General features: G+C 38.1%; 1 protein-coding gene across 4 annotated transcripts; it reads right to left on the bottom strand.

The window, feature by feature from the left end:
• Positions 1-1,034: 1,034 nt before the first annotated feature.
• On the bottom strand, positions 1,035-27,611 carry WTAP (WT1 associated protein). 4 transcript variants are annotated; one of them, XM_027551964.1, is made up of 8 exons: positions 27,528-27,611; positions 19,064-19,101; positions 17,240-17,295; positions 14,084-14,142; positions 12,691-12,818; positions 8,978-9,156; positions 3,653-3,807; positions 1,035-2,289 (listed from the first exon to the last, which is right to left on the bottom strand). In XM_027551964.1, exons 2-8 carry the CDS (start codon positions 19,091-19,093, stop codon positions 1,706-1,708), a joined length of 1,191 nt encoding a protein of 396 aa, XP_027407765.1. In that variant the 5' UTR covers positions 19,094-19,101; positions 27,528-27,611; the 3' UTR covers positions 1,035-1,705. The 4 variants fall into 4 exon arrangements, with proteins under 4 accessions (XP_027407765.1, XP_027407764.1, XP_027407767.1 ...); XM_027551963.1 differs by lacking the exon at positions 27,528-27,611 and adding an exon at positions 27,229-27,400; XM_027551966.1 differs by lacking the exon at positions 27,528-27,611 and adding an exon at positions 25,390-25,407.

The raw sequence follows: 27,611 nt of genomic DNA, 5'->3' as shown, positions 1-27,611 counted from the left end.
ACACACCAATGATTACATACCACAAAAAGGAAGAGAAATTCCGTTTAAATTCAGCAAGTTAAAAGTATATACAATTAAAGCCAAAGTCCACATTACTTAATACACCAAGGAAATAGTTATTTCAGTACATACCAAAATGTATATAAGCAAATTCATTTAAAATTGTGTAGGATCTTTTTCAACACTTGAAGACTGCACAAAAAGTTAATCAAAAGACAAGTTCAATATTTTACTACACCATGAAAACCAGATATATTTGTATGCCAGGTAAGCAAAACCAAAGGAGTTATTTTCAAGTTGTACCTCAGTTTCAAATGCCGTTAACTCTCCGTCTGAGGTTCCCTGATTATATTACAGATATATATAAAACAAAGTATTTTGCTTTTAGCAAAACTCATACTTCATCTTAACCACACATATGAAAAGCTATTTTAGAGCCATTCCATTCCAGACCTTGATACTTATTTGGAGAATAACTGCTTTACAATTTGTATTGGTTTCTGCTGTACAACAACATGAAATAGCTATTAAGTATACATATATCCCCTCCCTCTTGAGACTACCTCCCACCCCCAACTGGACCTTGATACTTAATGTTTAAAACGTGACAGGAAATGAAGCAAACAGTCTTACCTCTTTAAAACATTTCGCCTTCATTCTAACACTCCACACTGTTATTACATAATATTAGCACATGTTATTAGTACAAAACCGTGTAAGTGGACAAGATTTTAAAACATCACTGACTACACGATACCTAATTACCTGAAATCATTTCACAAAGCCTACTTTTTCAATTATAACCTAACAAATACTTAGGTGACTATTTCCTTCTTTACATTTTTCTGAATTTTGAAATATTTTAACAATTATTTGTATAAGGCAGGAGAAAAACAAAGTGCACAATTAAATGTATGCATGGACTTAAGTTCCACCTTTGTGGTATGTGGAAAAATGGAGTAGACATTCAGCTATTCAATGAAAAGAAATGACAAATGCTATACACATACACACAAACAAAAAAACAACCAATGTAAGGAGTTACAATAAAAATCTTTATTTAAGTTTGGTCAGTACAGGTAAGATATACTGGAGTCACAGAGCAATATGCATTAACAGGATACAACAATTCATAAAAACTGAGTAACTATGCACACAAATTTCTTAAACATTCAATCACCTAAAGAGAAAATGCACAGATGTATGGTGGGAAAAACTGTATCTAACACTGAAACTACTATAGGACTCCTTCAACAAGTCCAACTTTTAGTGATAAAACTACTGTACTGGGCAAACTTGGCAGTCATAAACCCACATCTACTCTGACAAGTCTGAATGGTGCATAAGCATAGTAACAGCATGAGTAAGAATGCCCTCACACAGCACAGGTTCTAGGGTAGACACAGATTCACACAGACATCACTGTGTTATACTTTAAGCAAAAAGTTCCATTTACAACTTCACATTAACTCATATAAAAATAACCTGACCCTACACAAAATGTCCTTTTAGCAACATTCAAAGTAATTAACTGTTACAATTTCCAAAGTGGCAGAGGTATTGAAGCAAAGAAAAAAGGAAAAAAAAAAAAACCACCCACAAAAAAGGCAAATTGTGACAAAAGTATGCATTAATTAACTGGACAGTATCCTCTTCCAAATTAAATGACACTGTATAAAAATTTGCTGGAAATTTTTTTGTTTTTTTACAAAACTGAACCCTGTACATTTACACTTGAGTCCAAGCCATTCTGAACGTGGCGGGAGGCCGCAGTTCGGTTACCTTTCCCACTCACAGGTTTCTCCTCTTGCGGGTCATGACTGGAGTCTGTGTCATTTGAGTGGTGTGTGAGAGAGTTTTCACTGCCCGTGGGAGAGTCTACACTTTCATACCCCGCACTGAGTTGGTTTACGTAACTACTACCTCCTCTGCCAGTTCTCTCCTCCGAGCTGCTGGAGGCCTTATTCCCATTCCCTGGAGAAGAAGGAAAGTCATCTTCGGCTGTGTCCCCCTCCCTGTGAAATCCAGACCCAGACGTCCTCTGCCGGGAGGAACTGCCATTACTTGGTCCGTTGGCCAGACGACTGCAGTCTTTACCTGTGGCCTCTGCCTGTCCTACAGGCTCCGAAGATGTAGTCCTGCTGGTACTCGGGCCTGCGGCTTGAGACTGCTGCTGTTGGTACTGAGCCAACTGCTGGCGCGTCTCCTTCAGTTGTTGCTGAAGAACTAGAATGGTACTCTGCATACCCTCTACTTCTTCGTCAAGTTGAATGATGAAGTCATTCAGTTCTGTGCAAAGGAGAGCCAAACCTACTTTAATATCTCTTACAATATAATTAAAAATACTTCTTAGTGCCTGCACAAAGCTAGGCAGTCAATAAATGTTTAAGTAAACAAATACAATTCTAAAATCACGAAAGAATATTTTAAGGTTTTGCTTAGAATTTTAAAATAGCCATTCAACAAGTTTATTTGTGAGAGAAAGCAAAAGCCTGAATATATAAAAGCAACCAAATTTACAACGATCCAAACTATCTGGCCACATAAAACTGGTTACAGCCCACAAAATCTGTTCCACGTTTGCCTGCCTATGGGCCCACACGCCTGGCCCCTTACTCCACACCCGCCTAGTCCATGTTCAGCTCCACAGCAGGTGTAGTCCCTGGGGAAGCCCTTGATTCCAACACTCCAAAGAAGCCTATGCTGTCAGCAAAGATTATTCTACATTCAAGAACAAAATTCAGAAAAAATAACTCTTGAAACTGATGAAAATACAGTTATCTATGAAGTTCTAAAAAGGTCTTGGGGTGAGGGAGTTCCTTCACTACTATACAAAAAGACTCCTATTTAGTGTATTTACAAATAGTAAGAGCTAAAAACCACCACTTTGAAGAGGCAATTTTAAAGATATTGACTACTGACCTTCTTTGCAATTACCTGCAAAGTTGCAATTAATTTAATTTTAAGAGAGACTGGGTGTTTTTCTTACTAATTTTCTTCACAAAGGAGAAAGAGCATGCATGCAGCTGTACTAGACCAGCATGGTGGCTGACAAGTTCCATTTCTTTGGGCAAATAATTACATCTTATTCACTAAACAGAAACTCTGTATTTATTTCTTATTTTTGGCCATGCCTCGCAGCTTGCAGGAACTTGAGTGACTTGACCAGGGATGGAACCTGGCCCAGGAGCTGAAAGCACTGACTCCACACCACTGGACCACCAGGGAATTCTTCCACAATCAATTACATATTTTTAGATCCCTGGACATGGCCAAATATTTCCAAGATCTACACTTAGAGAAATCGGTTAAGTGAAGATATTAAGCACTGAATATATCCTTTTAGGCACTGAATATAAATTTATATAGCTACAGAATGCCTTATTAATACAAAAGCCCTCCCCTAAAAAAACCCCACCCCTAAAAAAACAAAAACTTATGAAATTTGCACAACAAACAACTGGGGGGGAGGGGGAAACCACCACTAAATTAAATGGCTTTGTTTGTTGACTCAACTGGAAATATTTCACTTATAACTTCATAGAACCATTGGTAGAGATTAGCATATAAAGACTCTAATCTATAATACTCATGCCTGGCAGTATTTTAAAGCCAGTGCAAAGTTAACCAAACTTTTCAAAAAACCCCTTACCATCCTGACTGCTTTTAAGCTCCTCACTATATTTCTTCTGTAAAGCCAACTCTGCTTCAAGTTGTGCAATACGTCCCTGGGACAGCTGCCTTCCAAGCTCTTGATTCTCCTGGATAAGCATTCGACACTTCGCCATTAACTTTTTGCCTGTTTGGCTGCAAAGGAAAGAGCCATTCATCACAAAATGAAGACAAATTCTTGACAACCTTCTTTGTTTGAAATTATTACAGCAACAGATATAACACATACAGAATATAACTCTATGTCACAGTAGACGCCTGCCTACAATTACCATCTTCTTTTCCGGACACATCCATCTTGTACATTTCAGTATTTTGCCAATACAGCAGCAAAGATAAAACCTGAAGAAAAAATACCTAAGTGGCTACTTTCTATTACATTATAATTGATTCTGAAATCTACTTTTATCCCAAATTATAATTTGAAATACAAACAGGCCAGTTATTTGACACACATTTCAAATATATCAATATTAATAAAACTCTAAGGTACTTAGCTTTATGAAACAGAAAAGTTCTTGAAAGGGTAAATGCAACATCAACCACAAATGTAAACTTCTACCTAATATATAAAATCAGTACCTATAAATATACAAATGAGAATAAATTCTTGCTAGACCAGTGTTTATAAGGATGCCTGTTAATAGGCAGTTCCCACAAGAACGTTTATTGCATTAAGTGAGGCCTGTTCAGTAATTGTTTTTAAGACTCAAGACTATTTCTATTTATCAATCCCTCAATTAACTTTATATGATATATATGTATATATATATTTGAGCTGTCTTAAATTGGGATGTAAGTTTTTGAAATTTTAATACTAATATATGGTGAAATTTTATTCATGTTGAAAAGATTATCCTTAGGACACAAAAATAAGATTGGGGTTATTTAGCATAAATAATCGGAGAAGGCAATGGCACCCCACTCCAGTACTCTTGCCTGGAAAATCCCATGGGTGGAGGAGCCTGGTGGGCTGCAGTCCATGGGGTTGCTAAGAGTCGGGCACGACTGAGCGACTTCACTTTCACTTTTCACTTTCATGCATTGGAGAAGGAAATGGCAACCCACTCCAGTGTTCTTGCCTGGAGAATCCCAGGGACTGGGGAGCCTGGTGGATTGCCGTCTCTGGGGTCACACAGAGTTGGACGTGACTGAGGCGACTTAGCAGCAGCAGCAGCAGCACAAATAATGCAAATATGTGAGTATCTGCCAAATTAGGAATGCCATACTTTCTACATGCATATATACAGCAATTGCAAAAATCAATCAAGGTTCATCCTCTATATATTACTAATAAGAAGATGTACTGTGAAGTAATATATAGGGCAAATCAAAGCCCATTAAAAGAATAGTGTCAGCAAAAAAATTTTTCATCAGTAAGATCATTCTCAACTTTATGGTAAGAATATCAAACTGTCCCTTTCCAAGTCTCTAAGGTAACATCACAATTGTATGCTTAAATCAGAACTCTTGCTGACACTAAGAAAAGCACTCAAGTTTTACTGAGACACTGTTGTTGGGGTTTGTGATGCAAGATTTCTTTTATCAACAGCACATGTTTTAACCCAATGTGATTCAAGTGAAAGTTTGTGATATATTTTCCTTACACAAATCTGAAATAAAACCTGGTGGTTGCTGGTGGTGGTGTTTAGTCAGTAAGCCGTATCTGACTCTCTTGTGACCCCATGGACTGTAGCCCAGCAGGCTCCTCTGTCCATGGGATTTTCCAGGCAAGAAAGCTGGAGTGGGTTGCCATTTCCTTCTTCAGGGGATCTTCCCCATCCAGGGACTGAATCCGCATCTCTTGCATTGGCAGGGGATTCTTTACCACTGAGCCACCAGGGAGGCCCAAAACCTGGCTTACTATTGCACAAAGAAGCCTCACATGAAAACGAGTTAGCACGTGGGAAGGGTTCTCTCACAACATGGCAACTTTATCAGCTGATATCTGTTTGTTGCCATTACAGCTCCAGATTTCCCGTATTTCCTATTAGCATCCTCAGACTTTAGCCTCTACTGAATAAGAGAAACCAAACGAGGAATTAAGAAACAGGCACTATCATCAGAGACAGAGGCTTTCCTTCCATTTCACTGCCTATGCTTCCCCCAACTCTGCTTTCTTGTGAAAACATCAGTTTACCAACCTGAGAATTCTTTTGTATCAAATTTTTAAATACAAACAATTGTAAAATCAATAGAGCAATTTGTGACCTGACTTAACCTCATAGAAAGTACCAAATTCTAACGCAAAAATATTTCATTTATGAAGTCACGCCTTTTAATAAATGTTCTAAAAATAATCCTATCACTTCTAAAATGATTAAAACAAATCTGCACTGAATGTTTTCTTTAAGCATTCTGTAATTTTATGCCACTTTACTATGTTGTGTAAAATTTGTGTTGTGTTCATTGTATCACAAAAAATGGTAAGAATCCAATTTCAAGAAACCTGGCTCTGGAGTAATTTTTTTTTTAATTAAAAAATATTCTAACCCATTGCTAAAAATCAAATAACTCACAAAGAAAAAAGTAGAAAATAATTTAAGAGAAGGAACGGATACTGTACACTGCTTTGTTATCAAGGGGAAGGGATGAGGGTATTCTGAAGGTGTACACACACAACTAACTGTTTATAAATGCAAACTGAAGACTGTCAAAACTCTGCAACATCTCCCTGTAACTATTCTAAAGTATACACACTGTCACATGATTGAAATATTTTAACTAAAGTGGACAACATAATTCAGGGGATCATTCTCTCTCAAAATTTAAACAATGAAAAAGTGAAAAACAAAACCCACACAACCCATTCTATTTGAATTATTGCAGACAGAGTATTGACTGAGCACTGTTTGTTTCAAATTAATGATGTAGTTATACCACCCAATGAACTCTAGCTTATAGTTCACTTTTTACAAAATTCCCTTTATAGGTGGTTAAAATAAAGTAATACAATGAAAATATTATACAACCATTAAAAATGGTAAGTAACCTAAATATACTAAAAAATGGAAAAAAAGTCCAAGGATAAAGGGGGCCTGGGGAAAGTCATGCTACAAATCATCTATATGTACATATGCATGTCCGCATTTGTTTAAAACCAATACACATATAATTACTGTATATGCATACAAATTATCTTGATACCCAAGAAATTTAAAAATGGTCACTATTCCTGGGGAATAGAAAGGGCAAGGGGAAGGTCACCCAGGAGTAAAACTTATTTTACACCTCTACTTTTCTTTATGCTGTTTCAATCTTATACATGAGCATGTGTTATCTTATTAATTAAACGTTTTTTAACAATAAGAAAAAACCCCACCTCAACGTGACTGTTACTTAAGTGGCAAAAGAAAAATGCTTGGCTAAATTTGAGTACATAATACCTTTTATGAATTAATTATCTCTTGACCTACTGAAAATACGTAGCCCATTTCTACTATATTCTTTAATGACATAAAATATATACAAAAGCCTTAATTCGGGTACAATAAGCTAATTTCAAACAGATGTGGTTACTTACCCTCCAACCCCCACAGTGAGAATCTTAGAAGCGGATTTCTTGCTGTGAAGTCACACAAACCACTTCTTCAACCCGCCCTCTGCCCCACAATCAGTTCCCTCAAGTACAGACATACAAGATACTTACAATTGATTGGAATGATTAAGAGAGAACTTAAGTCACCCTTGTTAAAACTGCACTTAAACGTTGGGACAATCTGGAACATTTTATCTTCCACTCATCTTAGACTCCATTATCACCAAGTGAAAATTCGCATTGGTGACTTATAGAATGATCTGACGAAAAAATTCACCTCCAGGATTGGATGGAAGCATGAAGAAAATAATGCCTCATTTATCTAATGAGCAAATGAATTTGCTAGAAATGATCACTATACTTTTTTTTCAATTCATAAAATGTCTCACTTAGGCCAGCCCACAGTTCCGATATATTCTGTCCCCAATCTTCTGGCAGGCACCCTGTAAAGCTGTCCCACATTAATTTCTACTGCAATATCCTGGGACAAGGTGTCAAAAAGCAACAAGTGTCAAGTCTCTTTGTTTTTTTATGATAACAGCTGGAAAAAAGTAGGTCTTCAAAAAATGAGACACAGAGCCTTTTCCTTCACTTTGAAGAGCACACCAACAATTTTTTCCAAATCAATCTGCTCTCCACAGCGCCCCCCCAATCAAAATGTTAAAAGTACAACAAAATCATCATAGTAATCCTTGAACTTAAAAAAAAAAAAAAAACAACTATTTCAAGGCACATTTAATTTAATATCAAGAGTGCAATACAAAAGGCCCAAATACAATGAAGGAACACATTCCCCCATTAACACCAACGACAATGCTCTTTCAACATGTGCCTGTTGAATGGATGGGGATTTAATAAATTTCACTACTGAAAAAAAATAACGCAGTGAGTCTCATCACAGCCAATATCCTTATACAATCTAGTTGTGAAATGAATGTTTATAACGCTTCAAACAGTTTAAAACCTGAAGTTTGACACCACACCTTCATGTTTGTACAGTCCTCGGTAAGATTATCTACAGTATTAGCAACCATTCAAAGAACAAATCATTGAGTAAAACCACAGATTTAAGGCTCAATCAAGTAATATAGAGCCCCAAACGAAATGGTTAAATAGATGAACTACTTGTACTGACATCTATTATTTGATTCACTCATGACTATTAAGTTGGTTCTTAGCAAATAAACCCTTTAAAGGCAAAATTCACCTCATTTGAGTGTGACCCAGAAGTTCAACAACAATCACGAAGTCCACGGTCTTATTGGCAAAACTGATATACAGTGTCTCTAAGTCACTATGCTCAAGGTTAAGAGCGATGCATATTCCATCTTTACATTTACTGGAATTTTACATGTTCAATTCATGGTTTTAAATCTCTAGGTTTTCATTCCTCCAAACTGTCTGAAGACACAGTGTGCCACAGACTTAAGACTTCTGTTTCTCCCTCTATTTTCTTCAAACAGAAACATTTCTCAAGTGTCTACATGTTCTAGAAGGGGAATTTTTCGGAGGTGGCCACTTCTTCGGAATAGTCCGACGCCATCAGGCCTCTGAAGCAAGGGGAGGGGGAAGAGAAAAAAGCTGAAACACAAGGTTCATCTGGTAAGTTTTACATTAACCTTTACAAGCTGGATAGTATAAGAATGTGGCTTTTTGGCTCAAAAAGTCTGAGTCTTGGTGTGGAAACGAGTACGTGGCTGTCCCACCACAGCTTTCTCGCAGTGGGACTGTCAGGGAAGTCTTGACTGGGGAGTATGATTTGTTTACCTATCAGGCGTAAACTTCCAGGCACTCAGTTCATTTTGGGCTTGTTCCAGTTTGTCTTTAGTCTGTTCCAGTTCACTTTTCATTTTTAGGAATAACAAGTTGATCGCTGGGTCCACCATTGCTGATCTCAGTTGTGCAACGCTAGGCTGCTGGACTTGCTTGAGGTACTGGATCTGAGTCTGCGCAAAGCAAAAAAACCCCATTACTACCAAATCAAAGGAAACATACCTAAGATGAGGAGATAAAATCCCTTTCTGTTCACTGGTTTACCAACTTGCTTATTAAGCCCCTCTCCCTTCTATCTTAAAATCCTCTAAAAAAAGTACAAATTAAGAACAACTATTTAGGAATTCCCTAGCAATCTAGTGGTTAGGACTCAGTTGCTCTCACTGCTAGGGCTTGATTTCAATACCTGGTCAGGGAAGTTAAGATACCACAAGCCTTGCAGCAAAAAAACTCCAAAACAAAACAAAAAAACCCACAAAAAAGAACACTCACAAAACTAAGGTTATCCACGTAGGAAAAAAAACACCATTTGACTTCATTCCATATATGGAAACTTTAAATATAAGGAAACTACATGTTGGCAATCGAAACAGTACAAAAAAACAAACAAAAAAAAGTTGCTGTGTTTATTAAAAATGCTGATGCCCAATGAGGGAAAAAAAAAAGGCAAAGTTTAAAATATTAATTATTTAAGAGTATAGTGATTTACTCATACAAATCTGTGCTTTTGGGAAACTGTTCCCTAACATTACACCAGGTACAAGATTACAACTTAAAACATATTTGCATTTCTAAATAAAAATACATAGTACTTACATATTTACATGAACTGGCATTACAGCTTTAAAAATAGCACCTTAACCCAAAATTAAGCACATATTCACTTTTTTCCCTCCAAGCAGATTTGAATCACAGCATTGTAAAGCTGAAAGGTGACTGACCTGGTCCAAACTGCTTAGTTTTGAGAGATTAAAGAAGCCGTTTGTTCAAGGACACAGTTAGTTCAATGCCAGTACTGGAACTAGAATTCTTATTCTCAAGCTTCCTGACTTCCAGTCTAAGGCTTTTCCCACCATACCAAATCTCTCTACTTATATATGAAACCTTCAATTTCAACTCTGGTTGTACTGTCAGCACAGTTTTAAAATAGGAAATACAGTTGATTAGCATTAAATGCATCACTTTCTTCACACCCAAAGTAGATCAGGTTCAAGATCCTACTCCATTCTAAACCTTAAATAGGATTAAAAATAATATTTCTAAAACAGCTATTAATGTCTAACATGAATTTAGTAAAAGATACAAATATACTAAGAGGATCAAGCTATACTTAATTACTACTTCACCAAGAAAACAGAACTAATTTTCTTTCTTTTAGCTTAAGGAATTTTAAAAGTTTACAAAATGAAATGCCCTCATCTACTACTATAAGCTTGCCATTTCCTTGTGATTTTTGCTCCTGCTGCCCTTTCTGCAAAACCTCACTGTGTTCTAACTGAAAGATCAGTTAAGTGCTTCAGCTGAGATGTGCAGAGAAGAGCTATTAAAAAAAAAAATGTGGCTGGTAAGTTAGGTTCTACTTGGAAAAAAAATCTTAAATCTAGGTTGAGATGACCGAAGGGTGAAGAGGCAGCACCAAGGCTTAGATTAGGAATAAAATGATCAAAACTGCCAGTGTATATGGGATGGCTGTAGAATCGCTGAGGTGAGTCAACAGCACATACTGTCCAAGTTAAGTGGTTAAGAAGTGCCCGGACCAGGATGTCAAGAGTAGGGAGGACTCAAGAGGCAGAAATCAAGACACACTGGTTTTGTGAGACACTATCATTGGCACCATCCACTCACACTACCTACCAGGTGCCTGCATTTGGAAGGTAAGAGCCATCCTTTGCATGTGTTAGCATCTAGTACAGTGCTGTGTCACCAGGGAAACCTAAAACTATTAGTGAGTGAAGGGTTGAACCTAGAATCCGAAGTATCACAAAAAGAAAGAATTAACTCATTTTGGGACTTGGCACTTCAGTAGTACTACTCATACCATTAGATATGAAAATCCCAAGAGGAAAAAAATTGGAGGGGTGTTACAGAAAACAAAACAAAACCCATTATACTAAGAATGTTGTTAAGACTTCTTTGAACCAAGTACCCAAGTTAAAAAAAAAAGTCAAAAGAAGGAATGCCAAAAGCCAAAGTTGGGGAAAGTGAAGACATAGAAGTGATGAGAAAGAGAATTTTCTTAATACAATGACCTTACAGAAAAAAATGTAGTGGCAGTGAAGGTGGAAAGTAACTGGTAGAAACAAAAGGAGCGCTGAGAAGATACAGACAATAAGAGGCTACCCTTTTCTTTAGCAAAGTAACAGGTAAAGAAGTCATTTTGAAAAAGTGAAGAAAGGACTGAAGACTTGTGCAAATGTGGACACAGGAAGAATAAAGACTGTGATTAAATCCTAAAGAACATTTTATTGGTGAGAGAAGGAAAAGAAATAGAAGTGTGTCCCATAGATTATTAACCTCCAATGACCAGAATACTGGCTTATGCATTAGATTTTAATAACTATCAAATGGATATTACGCAAAATTATTCAAGAAAACTGCAGCTTTTAAGATTAGAAACAACAGGGAATTTCTTTGTGGCACAGAGGTTAGGACTCAACGTTTTCACCACAGGGGCCTGGGTTCAGTCCCTGGTTGAAAGTGAAAGTCACTCAGTTGTGTCCGACTCTTTGTGACCCCATGGACTATACAGTCCATGGACTTCTTCCAGCCAGAATATTGGAGTGGGTAGCCTTTCTCTTCTCCAGGGGATCTCCCCAACCCAGGAATTGAACCCAGGTGTCCCACATTGCAGGCGGATTCTTTACCAGCTGAGCCACCAGGGAAGCCCAAGAATACTGGAGTGGGTAGCCCATCCCTTCTCCAAGGGATCTTCCCGACCCAGGAACCAAACCGGGGACTCCTGCACTGCAGGCACATTTTTTAGCAACTGAGCTATCAGGGAAGTCTGATTCCACAAGCTGCGTGGCATGGCTCGAAAATGAAAAGAAAAAAAAAAAACCAAAAGTAATAAAAAACAACAGGGAAAGAGCTGCCTCTATCTTATGTAACTTACATATAAAAACACTAAAACAAGGGCTAAGGCTGTTGAAGACAAAACTGAGTCTAAATTCAACCAGGGTTAAAGGATCAAATATGTCAATAGATTTCAGATATATGTAGACATGGCAAACAGTACAAATGAAAGGTGTTAACAATTAAAAGGAGACCCAGTAGAAGTTGATACTTAGTTTTCTGTAGAAAGACATAAAGACAGCAAAGGAGAAATTAACAAGAAAGCTTGCCAAGTAAAATGAGTAAATGGTGCTTATACCCTCAGGTATTATGTTACTTAAAGATATATGAACCAAAAAAAAAAAAAAAGATACATGAACCAATACATTAATTCTCATAAATTACAGAGATTTCAGAGAATAACTTAAACTTCTGACTTCTTGGCCACAAAAAATTACTTTAAATCCAATGATGAGAAATTATGTATCAGAATTTTACATTTAGCACACTGAAGCTCAAAACATATCTACCTTAACAAAATGTACATGTATAATTAGTATTAATTATATAAAATTAACTTAATGTGAGTTAACACACAAAATAATGTGAACCAAAACCCAAACCCTCATAAAGGTTAAAACATCTGAAACACTTACAGTACACTCTTGCATTTCTTGCTCCTTGGTTGCTAGTCGCATTACAAGAATGTTTTCCCTGCGTGCAGATTCTTGCTGCTGCTGCTTTAGTTTTTCTTCAGATTCCCTTAAGCCAGTTACATCATTAGCTGATGATTAAAAGGAAAAAAAATCCCAAAACATCATGAAACATAATTTAAAGATCAAACTGAATTAACCAAATTAAAGTTCTGACTCCCTTTGTCAAGGATAATAAAAACCATGGTACAAAAATTGAAGTCTTTAGTTTCTATCCTAAATTAAACTTTTATGACAACAAACTTCATTCTTGATCATGAGTGCTTTTTCAAGAGTTAGTGGTGTTAAACTGGTCCACAACCACTTAATGCTAGATGGAATTATGCTGTTATAGTCTCATCTGTTCCCAAAAAAGACAGGAAATTCCATTATTTGCATTTGTTTCTACTACAAAGTATTCACAAAATCCTATATAGTATTGTTTAACCTCATCAATATAAACATGCCCATAACTGCACAGCTAATTATTACTTTAAGCTTTCACAAGGGTTTCCCTGGTGGCTCACTGGTAAAGAATCCACCTGCCAATGCAGGTGATGTGGGTTCGATCCCTGGGTTGGGAAGATCTCCTGGAGTAGGAAATGGCAACCCACTCCGGTATTCTTGCCTGGGAAATCTCACTGATAGAAGGAGCCTGGAGGGCTACAGTCCATGGAGTTGCAAAAGAATCAGATGTGACTCAAGACATTAAACAACACTATTCACAACTTTTATGGGTTATACCATAATTATACAATTGAGATCTTAAAATATTAATCTTTCTGAACTTGGGAAACTGTACTGGTTTTTACACTCGCAAATAATATGTTACTCTAAAACTCAGTGAAAAGTGATAAAGACTAAAATGGTCTAAAATTATAAACTTTATTATTTTCAGTAGATTTTGGAAAAATCCATAAATACACAGCTATCTCCTACTGTTACAATTTAAGCTATCATAAATTTAATACCAGTTGCTTCTACATTTCCCCCTGCTAGAGTAATAACTCATGTTTCACTTCAAGTATTTCTGTGGAAGGGCTACATCAAGGAAGTTTCAAGTAGCTGTGAATTTCCCTATCTGTGCACTCTCAGAACCCTGTGGTTCAGTTTGAAGTCATGCTACTGTTAAGATTACTGTATGTCAGTCTTCTCCAATGACGTGAACTCTTCTAAAAGAGAGATCATGTCTCCTTCATCTTTCTACTTCCTAGCATCAAATGCAGTGCCTGGACATAGGTCCTTAATAAAATTCTAGAATAAAAATTACTTAGTAAAACGAACTATCCTGTGCTTATAACAACAATCTAAAAGGAAATATTCACATAGTCCTTAGGAAGCTAAAACTCTAACTTACAGTTGAGATCTGTGTACTTGCCCTCCAAAGCTTGCACATAGGCTTCATACTGTTTCCACCTAATACAAAAATAAAGCCACGTTAGTTATGTTTAAACTGCTTTTACTAAATATACTAGAAATCACATCCATTAACTTTAAATACTAAGAATTCCACTGTGTGGATTTTAATGTCGCTCCCATTTTAACAGGGGCTTCTTCCCAGGTGGCACCAGTGTAAAGAATCTGCCTGTCAATGTAGGAGACACAAGAGACTCCAGTTCAATCCCTGGGTCAGGAAGATCCCTTGCCGTGGGAAATGGCACCCCACTTCAGTATTTTTGCCTGGAAAATCTCATGGACAGAGAAGCCTGGCAGACTACAGTCCATGGGGCTGCAAAGAGTCAGACATGAATGAGTGTACATGCACACACTCTTATTATTTTAAGATAATTATAAATCTAGTTTAACCCATAATAAGCCGTAATAAATTAGTCACTTTAAAATTATTCCTTCTTGAACTTACAGGCGTTAGATAAATGGAAGTACAGAGAAAAGTGTTCTCTGCTGAGTATACAACAAGAGGCGTTCCCATGAGTCAGATCACACACCATACAGGACAGCGTTATCACTGACGTTCAGCATGATGCCTGGATTGTAAAAGGTGAGTGAAAAGCTCACCACCACTTTTCAGATATGCTGTCCACCTCAAACAAAGGCATTTTTAAAATGTGCCGAATTCTAAGGGACTGAAGGTGATCTCAGCTCTTATGTGAAAGTAGTATGTGCTTTCTGACAAAGTAATAAAAAAGGGGGTCTGTCCTTTTTGTACAGTATAAAAAACAGAACATACTATTTTTCAAAAGCATATCTAATTGGCAGAAACAACTTGCATAAATGCCATACGCTATCTGGATCTTTCTTTATTTCATTCCTCTACCCTCAATATATAGGCTTTAGGACTTCCTTGGTGGCACAGTGGGTAAGAATCTGCCTACCAATGCAGGGGACACAAGTTTGATCCCTGATCCATGAAGATCCCACCACCCTGGAGCAACTAAGCCCATGGGCCGCAACTACTGAGCTCATGCTCTAGAACCCGCGTGCTGCACTCGCCTAGAGCCCGTGCTCCACATGAGAGAAGACACTGCAATGAGAAGCCTGTGCACCAAAACAGAGAGTAGCCCCCACACTCTTCAACTAGAGAAAGCCTGCATGAAGCAACGAAGACCCAGTGCAGCCATAAAAAAAAAAAAAAAAAAAACACCTCTCAGGGCTTCCCAGGTAGCTCAGTGGTAAAGAATCCACCTGCAAATGCAGGAGTTTCAAGTTCAATCCCTGAGTCAGGAAGATCTGAAGATCTTCTGGAGAAAGAAATGGCAACCCATCCAGTATTCTTGCCAGGATAATCCCATGGACAGAGGAGCCTGGCGGACTACAAATCTATGGGGCTGGATACAACTGAGCGTGCGCGCACACACATATATATATATATATACACACACACACTAGTTGCTCTAGGCAACTATTGCAGATAACAAACTTTCCCCAGTCTTATGTTTAAGCAACTGCTCTGGACGGTAAGCTGTCTGCTACCTTGCTTACTGAAGAAATATGTTTTCAAGCTGCTCTTCAGTTAGACCTAACAGGAGACCAAAGAGGAGTTTATTCAACGTTTCGGGATGAAAAAAGATGTTTATTTTCTCCTTTCTAAAAGTAAGATTTTAGAAGAAAAGACAAATACAAAAGCTCAACCGCAAACATCCTTATCAAGAAGATAGAAAAAAAACCTACTTAAAAGTCATAACCATACCAGAGACAGAAAGAGAACATCAACACACGAGTAGTGTATCACGAGCATCTACATCAGCAAAAAACAGCAAGAGTAATTTAAAATGCTAACTATTTAAATTTTATATGCAGGAATATAAAGTTATGCAATAGGAAAACTATCCTATGCATGAGACGATGGCAAAGAAAGATAAAGAGCATGTCCACAATAGAGGAGCTAAGGAGAACGAGCACAGACTCTTAACAAACAAGGGAGCACATCATCTGTGTCTCCCTATTTCGCATGCGTGTGTGCATAGTCACTAAGTTGCGTCTGACTCTTTGCAACCCCATAGACTGTAGGCTGCCAGGCTCCTCTGTGCATGGGATTTCCCAGGAAAAAATACTAGAGTAGGTTGCCATTTCCTCCTCCGGGAGATGTTCCCGGCCTGGGGATCGAACCCGTACCTCCAACACTGGCAGGCAGATTTTCTACCACTGAGCCCAAACCACCTTTACTCTCCCCCCACTTCCAACTTGTTAAATTTACTCAGTTCAGCAAGTAAAAATTCCCTGAAATTTCTAGAGGAAAAAGTTCAATAATCTTGCAGGCTGCTCTGAAAAGCATTAATTTTTATCTAAAAGTTATTTCATAAAAAACTTACGACAGTGATAAAATGCAGAAAGAATACATTTAAGTTATAAAACACAAAACATGTGTGATCCCGTTTTCTGATTTCTTACATTTAAAAAATGAGTAACATAATGCTGTACTTGACAGTCTGCTTTAGTAAGACATTTATAAGACAACCACAGAAATTCAGAGCTGGATGTCATCTTTAAAAGTAATTAAATCCAACTCTTTAAACTTGCAGATTAGAAAATGAAGGATATAATGGTGACTAAAGTCACAGTCACAAGACAGATTAACTTCACTTTATCAGTAAATAATATATTTCTTTCATGAGAAGAATATCCTTGAAGGCTACAACTTTTCCACATGTTACATGGAAAAGGGAAAAAAAAACCAAAAACATCAAAACAAGTCTATTCATTTGTTAAACTGAAAGCTTTCTGAGAGCAGTGTCTTTCCCCATACCGTTATATACATGAAGTACAAATGCTTCTCTAGTTAAGAGTTCTGAACACATGCCTCTACAAGAAAAAAATTTAGGTTACTTGTCAGTCTAGAAGTTACCCAAGCTAGTGCTTTAGTTCTTTAAAGTGTTATGCTTTCCCCAATGTTTATACAACGAAGAAACAGGCCATAGAAAAAAATATATTAAATGATCTGAAGATGTGTTAACATTAAAAACGAAACAGTATTTGATATAAACACTATTGTATAAAATCACAACATAATGTTCTATAGAAAGATTTTTATATTTTTCATAAAAGAATATTTTACCTTAGAATTAATTCATCTCGTGCCATAACTTTGAAGTCTGTTTCACTCAGTCGAACCTACGAAGAGAATTAAGATATAAACTAAGTGCTCTTTCCAAAAGTTTTAAAACAAGTAGATAAAAAAATAGTGGCAATACCAAATATGGAGTGAAGATGCAGAGAAACAGCATTCATACATTGCTGCTGAGAATGTAAAATGATACAGCTGCTCTGGAGGTAATTTGGTGGTTTCTTTTAAAACTAAAAATGGATGTTCCATACAACCCAACATTTATACTCTTAAGCACATATCCCAAAGAAATGAAAATTTATTTTCACACAGAAACTTGTATAAAAACGTTAACAGCAGCCTTATTTGTAATAGCCAGAAACTGGAAACCACCCAAATGTCCTTCAACAGGTAAATGGTAGGCTATGATACCACGAAGTACGATTGAGCAATAAAAAGAAACAGACCACCAGCATATACAACATGGAGAAAGCGCAAGGAAATGATGCTGTGAGAAAATGAAAAGGACCCTTAATACAGCATTATTTCAAGTATACAACATCTGTGAAGTAGCATAATTACGTAAATGAAGAAATGATTAGTGGTTGCCAGGAGTTGAGGATAGAGTGGGAGAGGATGGATGTGGCTATAAAGAAAGGAGTGGCATCGAGAGGCTTGTGGTGATGGTTCAGGTAACTGTTTTGGTTGCGCTGGTATTTACATTAAGTACAAGTGATAAACTTGCACAGAACTACACACACACAGAATGTGCATGTAACTAGTGAAATCTGAGCATGTGGACTGTACCAGTGGTCAAGCTGCTGGTTTTGATACTGTTACACAGGATGTTAACATCGAAGGAGGCTTGGTGAAGAGTACACAAAACCTCCCTGTACATGTCTTTGCCGCTTACTATTATTTCAAAATAAAGTTTTTAAAGATGAGAATATTCTAATAAGATGAAACTGCTTTGTAAATTGAGAAATATTGTTTTCTCTAAGCAAAGACTATAAAGCTCAAGAACCTATCCTAATATAAAATTCTTATTAATTTCCCTTATTAAAACATTTTTATTCATAAAAACGGTTCAAATTGTAGCATTTGCCACAATGTAAGTGTTACTATCAGAAACAAAAGAGGGAAAATCACTGTAGCATCAGAATATATTACTAAGCCTAACTGAAAGCACCCAGTAACTCTCAGATTATTAAAGCACTTGACTTTCTAGGATAAAAATTTCTATGTTTACTATCCAATAAATGGTTCACTTAAATACTCACTGGTTAGTAAGCACATATTCCCGCTTTCCCAACTGCATTATAAATTCCTCTTAGAAAATGTTATTCCTTTGTAACCTCTTTTGTGTGTGTGTCACAGTGCCTAAACTGAATTAACACAGGAAAATAAAACAAGGAAAGTGAGACTAGAAAATAAAACTTAACTGGAAAAGGTAGAATTTAGCTATTTGTTTGTTTTTTTTTAAATATAAAAGTGGTTTTGCATTAAAACCAAAGGGATTTAAGTTAGGAAGAAAAAGAAAATAAGTAACTTAGAGGATCTTGTAAAATACTTTCCTACTTTGACATTATTTGTAGCTACGTAGCTGCAAACAGTCATATGATAAAGGTTACAAGTAGATCATGGGGATACTACAAGTTTTCCAAAGGCTGAAAATGTTCTTAATCTACATTACATATAGATACGATGTCTCACACATTATATACCCACAATGCTATATATAACTGATAGCAAGCGGGAAAACAAGCAAACAATATGGACAGTCCCTTCCACTCTATTATTCAAATAAAGTGCTTAAAAACTGCTGAGAAAGCAAACCTTTTTGGGAAGAGGTTCTTCGTTGGTCATCTTGAATCCTAGAAAAGGAATAAAGACAAGAATGTCACCTGATTTTCTTCCAGTTAAGGTAGAAACAAAATATACTGGCTTTTGCAAAAGAATTTATTACTGAACTCAGTTATGACCAAATCATTAGGTTATTTTAATTAAAACACATCTTTTAGACTAGTTTTAGATTTACAGAAAAGTTACAAAGGTATTACAGGGTTCCCGTATACTGTGCACCCAGGTTCTCCTTGGTTAACATCTTACATTATTACTGTCATTAGGTTTTGTTTTTTTTTTTTTAAAGAATTCTCTCATAAAAAAGTTGATCATTCTTTGTAATGTTCCCACAAAGGATTGAAAGAAATGCAATTTTTCAATGCATTCTTACAACTGCCCTGTGAAAGACATCTCGCAGCAGAAAGGACAGATCTGTGCTGAAGTCAGATACTGGCCTCAGGCAGTATCCCAGGCATCTTGTTAAAAGGATACAGAAGGGTAATACCAATCGATAAGCCTTGCCTTTTACAGAATTAATATTGTTACAGTAAGGTCAAGTTTATCACTGTCACAATTCACCACTATACAATGCAGGAATGAAGGTATTTACATCTTAATAAAAATATTCCTACATTACCGACATTATTTAACTTCATATCACAGAATAATTTGAATCTCAAAATTAGCTTGTTATTCCTAGATATCCCTTCTAGTAATAGTAAAGTCATAAATGTCCCCTTATATCGTAAACCTTTAGTTTATTTTACTTACCCATACTTATTACAAACTCTGTTAACTATTAAAAAGCTAACCAAAGAGAAGTAAGCAAGTTATAGAGATGTGATGTACAGCACAGTGACTATAGTTAGTAACATGATATTATATATTTGAAAGCTGCTAAAAGAGTCAACCTGAAAGGCTTCATCACAAGAAAAAAATTTTGTAACTATGCATGGTGATGGATGGTAACTAGATTTATGAGTGCTTCTCTTGCAATGTATATAAATATCAAATCATTATGCTGTACACCTGAAAATAATGTATGTCAACAACATGTCACATGTCAGTACCTCAATAAAAAATAACCAAAGAATCTAGAGTATAAAACTGAGTTTTAAAAGCTACTTGACTTTTAGTGAATATTTGAGATTCCTCAAAAGAAGATGATCTTTAATACCATTTTTTATATTACATACAATCCCAACTCAAACATCAAATATTTTAATCATACTGTCATTAAACCCTGATTTTCAGAACCCTGATCTTCAACTCAGTACACTGAGTTGAAGAAATCAGTACATTTTAGAGAAAAAAAAAACAACTATATATTGATTATGCCATCAATTAACTGGTTAATTCTTCCCTCTTTGATGATCTTGTCATTGGATGTAATGAACAAAAACCTGAGTATGTATCATTTGCTTCTGAGCTGATGTAGCTGATCAAGTCTCTCTGACCAACTAATACCTATGAAGACACGGTTGTATTTCTACTTTTTAAAAATCAGTATTTTTTCTCTTTAAACTGACCCCTGCCTACTTTAGGCCCCTTATCACCCAGTTTATAGCCTCTGTTGCAGGTTATAGATAGCTGTTTAGTGACTATCCTAACATGCTTCTAATAAATCTAATCACCTGAGAAATAAACCCTCACTGTGTTTAACTCCAGAGGCCTGACTTTAATGTACATTTACTAGACTGCAACCTCTTGGAATCCACATGTCAAGTTTAACATTTCCTTGGAACTCCCCATTTGTCCAGAGCTAGATAGTAGGTTCGGAGAAGGCAATGGCACCCTACTCCAGTAATTTTGCCTAGAAAATCCCATGGACAGAGGAGCCTGGTAGGCTGCAGTCCATGGGGTCGCTAGAGCCGGACACGACTGAAGTGACGCAGCAGCAGCAGACAGTAGGTAAATATCAGTAACACATTTAATTTAAAAATAAAAAAAAAAAAAATTGTGCCATTTGAACGTCACTAGTATACAGTCAAAGCTATGGTTTTTCCAGTAGTCATGTATAGATCTGAGAGTTGGACCATAAAGAAAGCTGCTACTGCTGCTAAGTCACTTCAGTCATGTCCGACTCTGTATGACCCCATAGACGGCAGCCCACCAGGCTCCCCCGTCCCTGGGATTCTCCAGGCAAGAACACTGGAGTGGGCTGCCATTTCCTTCTCCAAAAGAAAGCTGAGCACCGAAGAATTGATGCTTTTGAACTGTGGTATTGGAGAAAACTATTGAGAGTCCCTTGGGCTGCAAAGAGATAAACCCAGTCCATCCTAAAGGACATCAGTCCTGAATATTCATTGGAAGGACTGATGCTGAAGCTGAAACTCCAATACTTTTGCCACCTGATACGAAGAACTGACTCATTGGAAAAGACTCTGATGCTGGGAAAGACTGAAGGCGGGAGGAGAAGGGGATGACAGAGGATGAGATGGTTGGATGGCATCACCAACTCAACGGGCATGAGTTTGAGTAAGCTCTGGGAGTTGGTGATGGACAGGAAAGCCTGGCGTACTGCAGTCCATAGAGTCGCAAAGAGTCAGACATGACTGAGTGACTGGACTGAACTTTAAGGTTGAGCACTGATGAACTGATGCTTTCGAACTGTGGAGCTGGAGAAGACTCTTGAGAGTCCCTTGGACAACAAGGAGATCAAACCAGTCAATCCTAAAAGAAATTAACTGAATATTCATAGGAAGGACTGATGCTGAAGCTCCAACAGTTTGGCCACCTGATGCGAAAAGCTGCCTCACTGGAAATGACCCTGATGCTGGGAAAGATTGAGGGCAAGAGGAGAAGGGAGAGAAAGAGGATGAAATGGTTGGATGGCATCACAGATTCAATGGACATGAGTTTGAACAAACTCAGGGAGATAGTGAAGGACAGGGAAGCCTGGCATGCTGCAGTTCATGGAGTCGCAAAGAGTTGGACACGACTTAGGGACTGAAAAAAAACAGTATATAAATGTGTACTTATTTATTTGTCCCTCTTCTGTATATATAGTAATATACACATTACTATATATAAAACAGGTAACAGGTAAGAACCTACCATATAGGACAGGGAACTCAACGCAATACTCTGTAATAACCTACATGGGAAAAGCATTAAAAAAAAAGTGGTATATGTATAACTGATCCTTTTTGCTGTACAGCAGAAACTAACACAGCATTGTAAATCAACTATACTCCAATAAAAGACAAAAACCAAAAATTGTGCATACCAATCCCTTGCTATCCCCTCATATCCGGCTTTATTTTTCTTCTCAACTCTTATCACAAGCTGACATTTTGTATACTTATCTGTCTACCCCAGGGATAGAATAAGTTCCATGAAAGAACTGTTTCATTCACTGCTGATATCTCAATACATAGTATGCACTCAAATATATGGTAAATGAAAATATGAACAAATGAATCAGCTTCATTTACTATTTAAATTGTAAAAGTGAACTAAATAAGACAACCTAATTTCCCCCCCAAATTACCCAAGATGACCATACTGTAAAATTCTGAGAATAAACTCAATATAACACGTACTTTGAGTTCTATGACTAACAGCTTGAAAACAGCTAAATTTACCACTACGGATAGGTAGTTTACCTATCTGGTTACTAGGCACCCTAGCTACTCAGAATTTTGGTTGTAAAACAAAGTTTCATGGATGATATTCAATATAAATTAGTTTAATAAACTAGTATATACTTGTACAATTTGACACTTCCCCCAGGTTTATTTGTTCATTCTTTTCTTAAAACCATGAGCTTAATTAGCAACAAATAAGCTAATCTGTTTTTTAAAGGATATTTAAAGGATTGGTAAACACATGAAGAAAGTTCTAGTAACTCCACTTTTTTGAAGAGGGTGTAAACTTTGAAAACAAAAAACAGCAGAACCTCTGAGCCTCACTTTCCCCATCTCAAAAAGGATTACCACTGCCAAAGCTCAGAATTACTGTGCTATTTTTGAGGACATACATTAATCTTTAGTATAGTAACTGACACAAAGTAAGCACTTTGTTAGTTTCCTTCTTCCCACTGGAGAGAGAAAAATCACCACAAAAAAGACTCAATCACTCTTTAAAGATTCTGAGGAGAAAATTGACAAGGATAAGATCATAACACGCTCCTGTTTCTAAGCCCTACTGCAGCCCCTACTTGGTATCTCTGATTTTTAGAATTCTAAACAGTAATTTACACTTCTAACACTAGCTTATGTTCCTTTTTAAAAAGTCTGACACTAGGTAGAATTTAATTACACATTGTTTAAAGGATATATAGATTTTCTTTATAAAAATAAATGTCTAAATTTGTAATGTAAGTCAGGGATAAATACAGGTTTTGTACATATGTTTGTGTTTTATATGTTGACTCTCAATCACCTATCATTTCACATATTACGGAATATATGACTTGGGAAATCAAAACATCAGCATTTCGTAAGAAATTGCTTCCTTATCTTTAGCTGGTGAAAAGTCAATCTTGGCTTGAGATTCTATGATATACCACAATAGTTAAATGGACAGTGTGACAAAAGGCAAATTAGAAACAGGCTTAAAATTTAAAAGAATCAACATTCAACTATTTAATCCAAACAGAACATGATTCTCAATTACAACTTTCATATTACATGTGCTATAACACTTATTACTCCCCAAGGTACTTTTTTTAGCACAAGTGACAAGCACAATAACCACCTAAATTCTAGATTCATAAAGACAATGGATATACCAGGTTCTCAGAACAATCTATCAGAAAAACAGAATGACTGGAAATATTATTTGGGGTTGAATCTTGAAGGGAAAAAAAAAATGAATATATACCTAAAGCTATGAATCACTAGGTAATCGGCTCAGATTAAAACAGCTATTAATTTAAAAACTCAGGCTTGAGGATCCCAAATTTAGTGCTTCTTAAAAGTTGGTACCAATGAGGACAGGTAATTCTTCCATTCCTCCATCCTTAATAATGATCAAGCTTTGCAAACTGGACAATGCAGAAAAACAAAACAGAAAAAAATTAAAAACGGACCAATTTAGCTGCCCTTAGCAAGTTGAAAAAGACTGGCTGAAACATGGTTTCAAGTTTTATGTAAAGGTTTGTTATCCATGTGGATAACACAGATAATATAGCTCAAGTTTAGAATGTCAAAAGTACCTTGTACTCTTGATGCCTTTACACTGAGAAACGACATTATGATGTTAAGTTCAGTTCTGGTTGGTTAGGTGCCTAGCATCCTATATTCCAGGGCTTCCCAGGCTTTTAGCATTATGATCCTAAGTCATGAAATTCCGTGTCAGGAAGATCCACTGGAGAAGAGAGGAGCTACCCACTCCAGTATTCTTGGGCTTCCCTTGTAGCTCAGCTGGTAAAGAATCCGCCTGCAATGCGGGATACCTGAGTTCAATCTGTGAGTTGGGAAGATCCCCTGGAGAAGGGAAAGGCTACCCACTCCAGTATTCTGGCCTGGAGAATTCTACCGACTGTATAGTCTGAGGCTGCAAAGAGTCAGACACAACTGAGCAACTTTCACTTCACTTAATAAAGTAGTACCAGATGGTGTGGGCTTCCAAGGTGGCGCTAGTGGTAAAGAACCCGCCTGCCAATGCAGGTAGACATAAGAGACACAGGTTCCATCCCTGGGTCAGGAAGATCCCCTGGAGGAGGGCATGGCAACACACTCCAGTATTCTTGCCTGGAGAATCCCATGGATAGAGGAGCCTGGCAGGCTGCAGTTCATAGGGTCGCAAGAAGTCAGACAAGACTGGAGCGACTTGGCATGTACCAGATGACACAACTTCAGTAACAAACCAGTACCTTGCTGAAACTAATTGTAACTAAATGCAAGAAACTAATAATCTGACACTGTACTAATCAAGGCACAACAGCAGAAAGGGTACTAGCTAGGAATCGGAAGACCAGCTTTTCTTAACTTCGTAATAATCAGTCATGTGATATTGAGCAAGGTATTTTCTTTAGATTGCAGCCTCTAAATCAGCAAAGAGGATGCCAATTTCCTGCCTCACAAAGTGCTACAAATCTCAATGCTCTAAATACCATAAAGATGCTTTACAAACAAATATAATTCAAATAAAATACTAATATTAGCATAAGAGAATTTTAACGTGCACTTAGGAAAAATTAAATTCCACCAATTACATTTTCAAGAGTTAAGACCATTTCTTTATAGCACGGAGTTCTAGCCTGATGCACCACCTTTATATCTAATGGGATATAGTGTTAGAGGAATATTGAGAAGTTTTGTTCCAGTAAGCTTAGTACTAGAATATATTTAAGCCCCAGGTGGCTCATCTACCTGCAACGCTGGAGACATGGGTTCAACCCCTGGGTCAGGAAGATCCCCTGGAGAAGAAAATGGCAAGCCACTCCAGTATTCTTGCTTGGGAAACTCCACGATCAGAGAAGCCTGGTGAGTTACAGCCCACCGGGTAGCAGAAGAGTCAGACAGGACTTTTAGAGGCAAAATAGTGGGAGATAATTAATAAAAACAAAAATAAAGCCAAATACTGTCTAGGTCTTGTTTTGCTAAAGGATCCAACAGAAAATTTTTAAGAAAAATTTTTTTCAAGGGCAAGATAATGTTCTATTGTATGAAAATGATCAAGACCTCTAAAATAAACAGTATTTTCAGGGGAACTGTGTATTACATATATACATACTTAGATGAATGTAAGGGACTCTGAGTGCTGTAACGGACTGGACAAATATAATTATTACAACTCTCGTCTCCATGCCACAAGGCTATGAATTTTCTGTATTTCTCTCATTTCTGACAAATACTCAAAATTCAAACAGGTGAAGTTCTAAGTTAGATGAGTTAAGTCAAAAAAATAGCTGTGTCTGGGATACACTTGATTATCATTACTTTTGTCAGTTGGGACTTAGAAATTTAGGTAGTTTGCCTAAGTTCTGCTACTGGGAAGTGAAAACACTGATCACTTAGCTGTAACTAACTACTTAAGATAATGTAAGATCTGAAAGAATTGTAGGAATACAGCGAAACAAATCACTGAAATTTAACCTCATCCTTATCACAAGCCCCAATATCTTTCCCCAACTTGCCTAATCAGATGATACTAAATGACATATGTAAATGTGTAACACTTAGACATCTTGAAAAGATTTTCACGATAGTTTTTTTTTTTTTTAAAACGGGGTTTTGAATGGCTACAATATGTTTATGTTATACAAAACTGTTTATGTTATACAAAACTTAATGGTCAAAATTTTTAAGTAAAACACTCTAGATAATCACTCTGCTATACACCTGAAACACAACAGTGTAAATCAACCATATTTCAAAAACAAAAAAACCCGGTAGAATTTGTGGTGACAGACCTGTGACTTCAACTTATCCTCCTCAGTGATGGAACTAAATTCTGAAATAGAAAACTAGGTGAACTCAGGACCATAACATTCTCGTGGAAATATTTTTCTACCTTCCTCTAATCTCGGGAAAAGGATCATTTCTTCCCTTATGAACACGGTTATTCCGGATTTTAACCTAGTCCTTTGGGATCAAATATCCAACTTCAGCAAAACAAACGTGGACATTTTTCCACTACGTGTTCCCCACTGACTAGAGAAATACGGTTTACAGGGATCCAAGGCGAGATTTTAAAATTTCACGAAACCCTCGAATTCACTATTTTTTTTTTAGAAGGCATGCACTCATTTAAAAATGGAAGTCTACAAGACAACGCAGCTGCAGTAGGAAGCTACTGCGCGATGTGAAACGTGCTCCACGGACGCGGCTTTCCTCCCCTCGGCTCATCGGCGCCGCCACTCCTGACGATCCTGCCGAGGGAGGTGGGGGAGCCCGCGACGCCGAGGCGCTGACGGGACGGGACGCGCGCTCCGAGGGGACGGCCTCCCGGCGTTGCCGGTCCCGCGGGAGCGCCCACCTCGCCCCCGGCTCCCTGAGAACCGAGGTAAAATGGCCTCGAGACGGCGGAAGTGTCGTCCCTGTCAGCGGGCAGATGGCGGGGGCTAACGGGAGGCCGGGGGGCCCGGGAATCCCGAGTCCGCCTCCTGCGCTCAGCTGGCCCCTTCCGGGGCCGGGCGGCCGCACCTCAGCCGCCTGGGGACTCGGAGGTCCTCGCCTCCGCTGCGGCCGGCGGCGGCCCGCACCTACCTCTCCAGACGGAGGCCGCGCCGGCGCCCGCCCAGTCACATAGGCCGACCCCGCGCTGTCCTCTCGCCGCCCAGGCCGCCCGACCGCGCCGCCGCCGCCGGCCCCCGCGCTCCTCCTCCGCGCCGCAACCCCGGCGCTCCCCTTTATTTGCGGGTCTCGCTGCCACAAAATGGCGCTGAGGGAGGAAGCGAGGCCCCGACGCCCCACCCCCTTCCCGCTCCTCCCGCCGCCCCGCCCCGCGCCGCCGCCGGCGCCCGCCCGCTTCCCCGCCCCGCGGAGTTCGCGCCCGGCCCACTCACCGACGGGTAGTGCCTCCCGAACGCGGTCGCGGCTACCCGCCCGCCGGGCCCCGCCGCGAGAAGGAGAGCCTAAGGGAAGGCGCC

This window comes from Bos indicus x Bos taurus, chromosome 9 (assembly GCF_003369695.1).
Source record: "Bos indicus x Bos taurus breed Angus x Brahman F1 hybrid chromosome 9, Bos_hybrid_MaternalHap_v2.0, whole genome shotgun sequence".
Lineage (NCBI taxonomy): Eukaryota > Metazoa > Chordata > Mammalia > Artiodactyla > Bovidae > Bos > Bos indicus x Bos taurus.
This window is presented reverse-complemented; position numbering and strand designations above follow the sequence as displayed.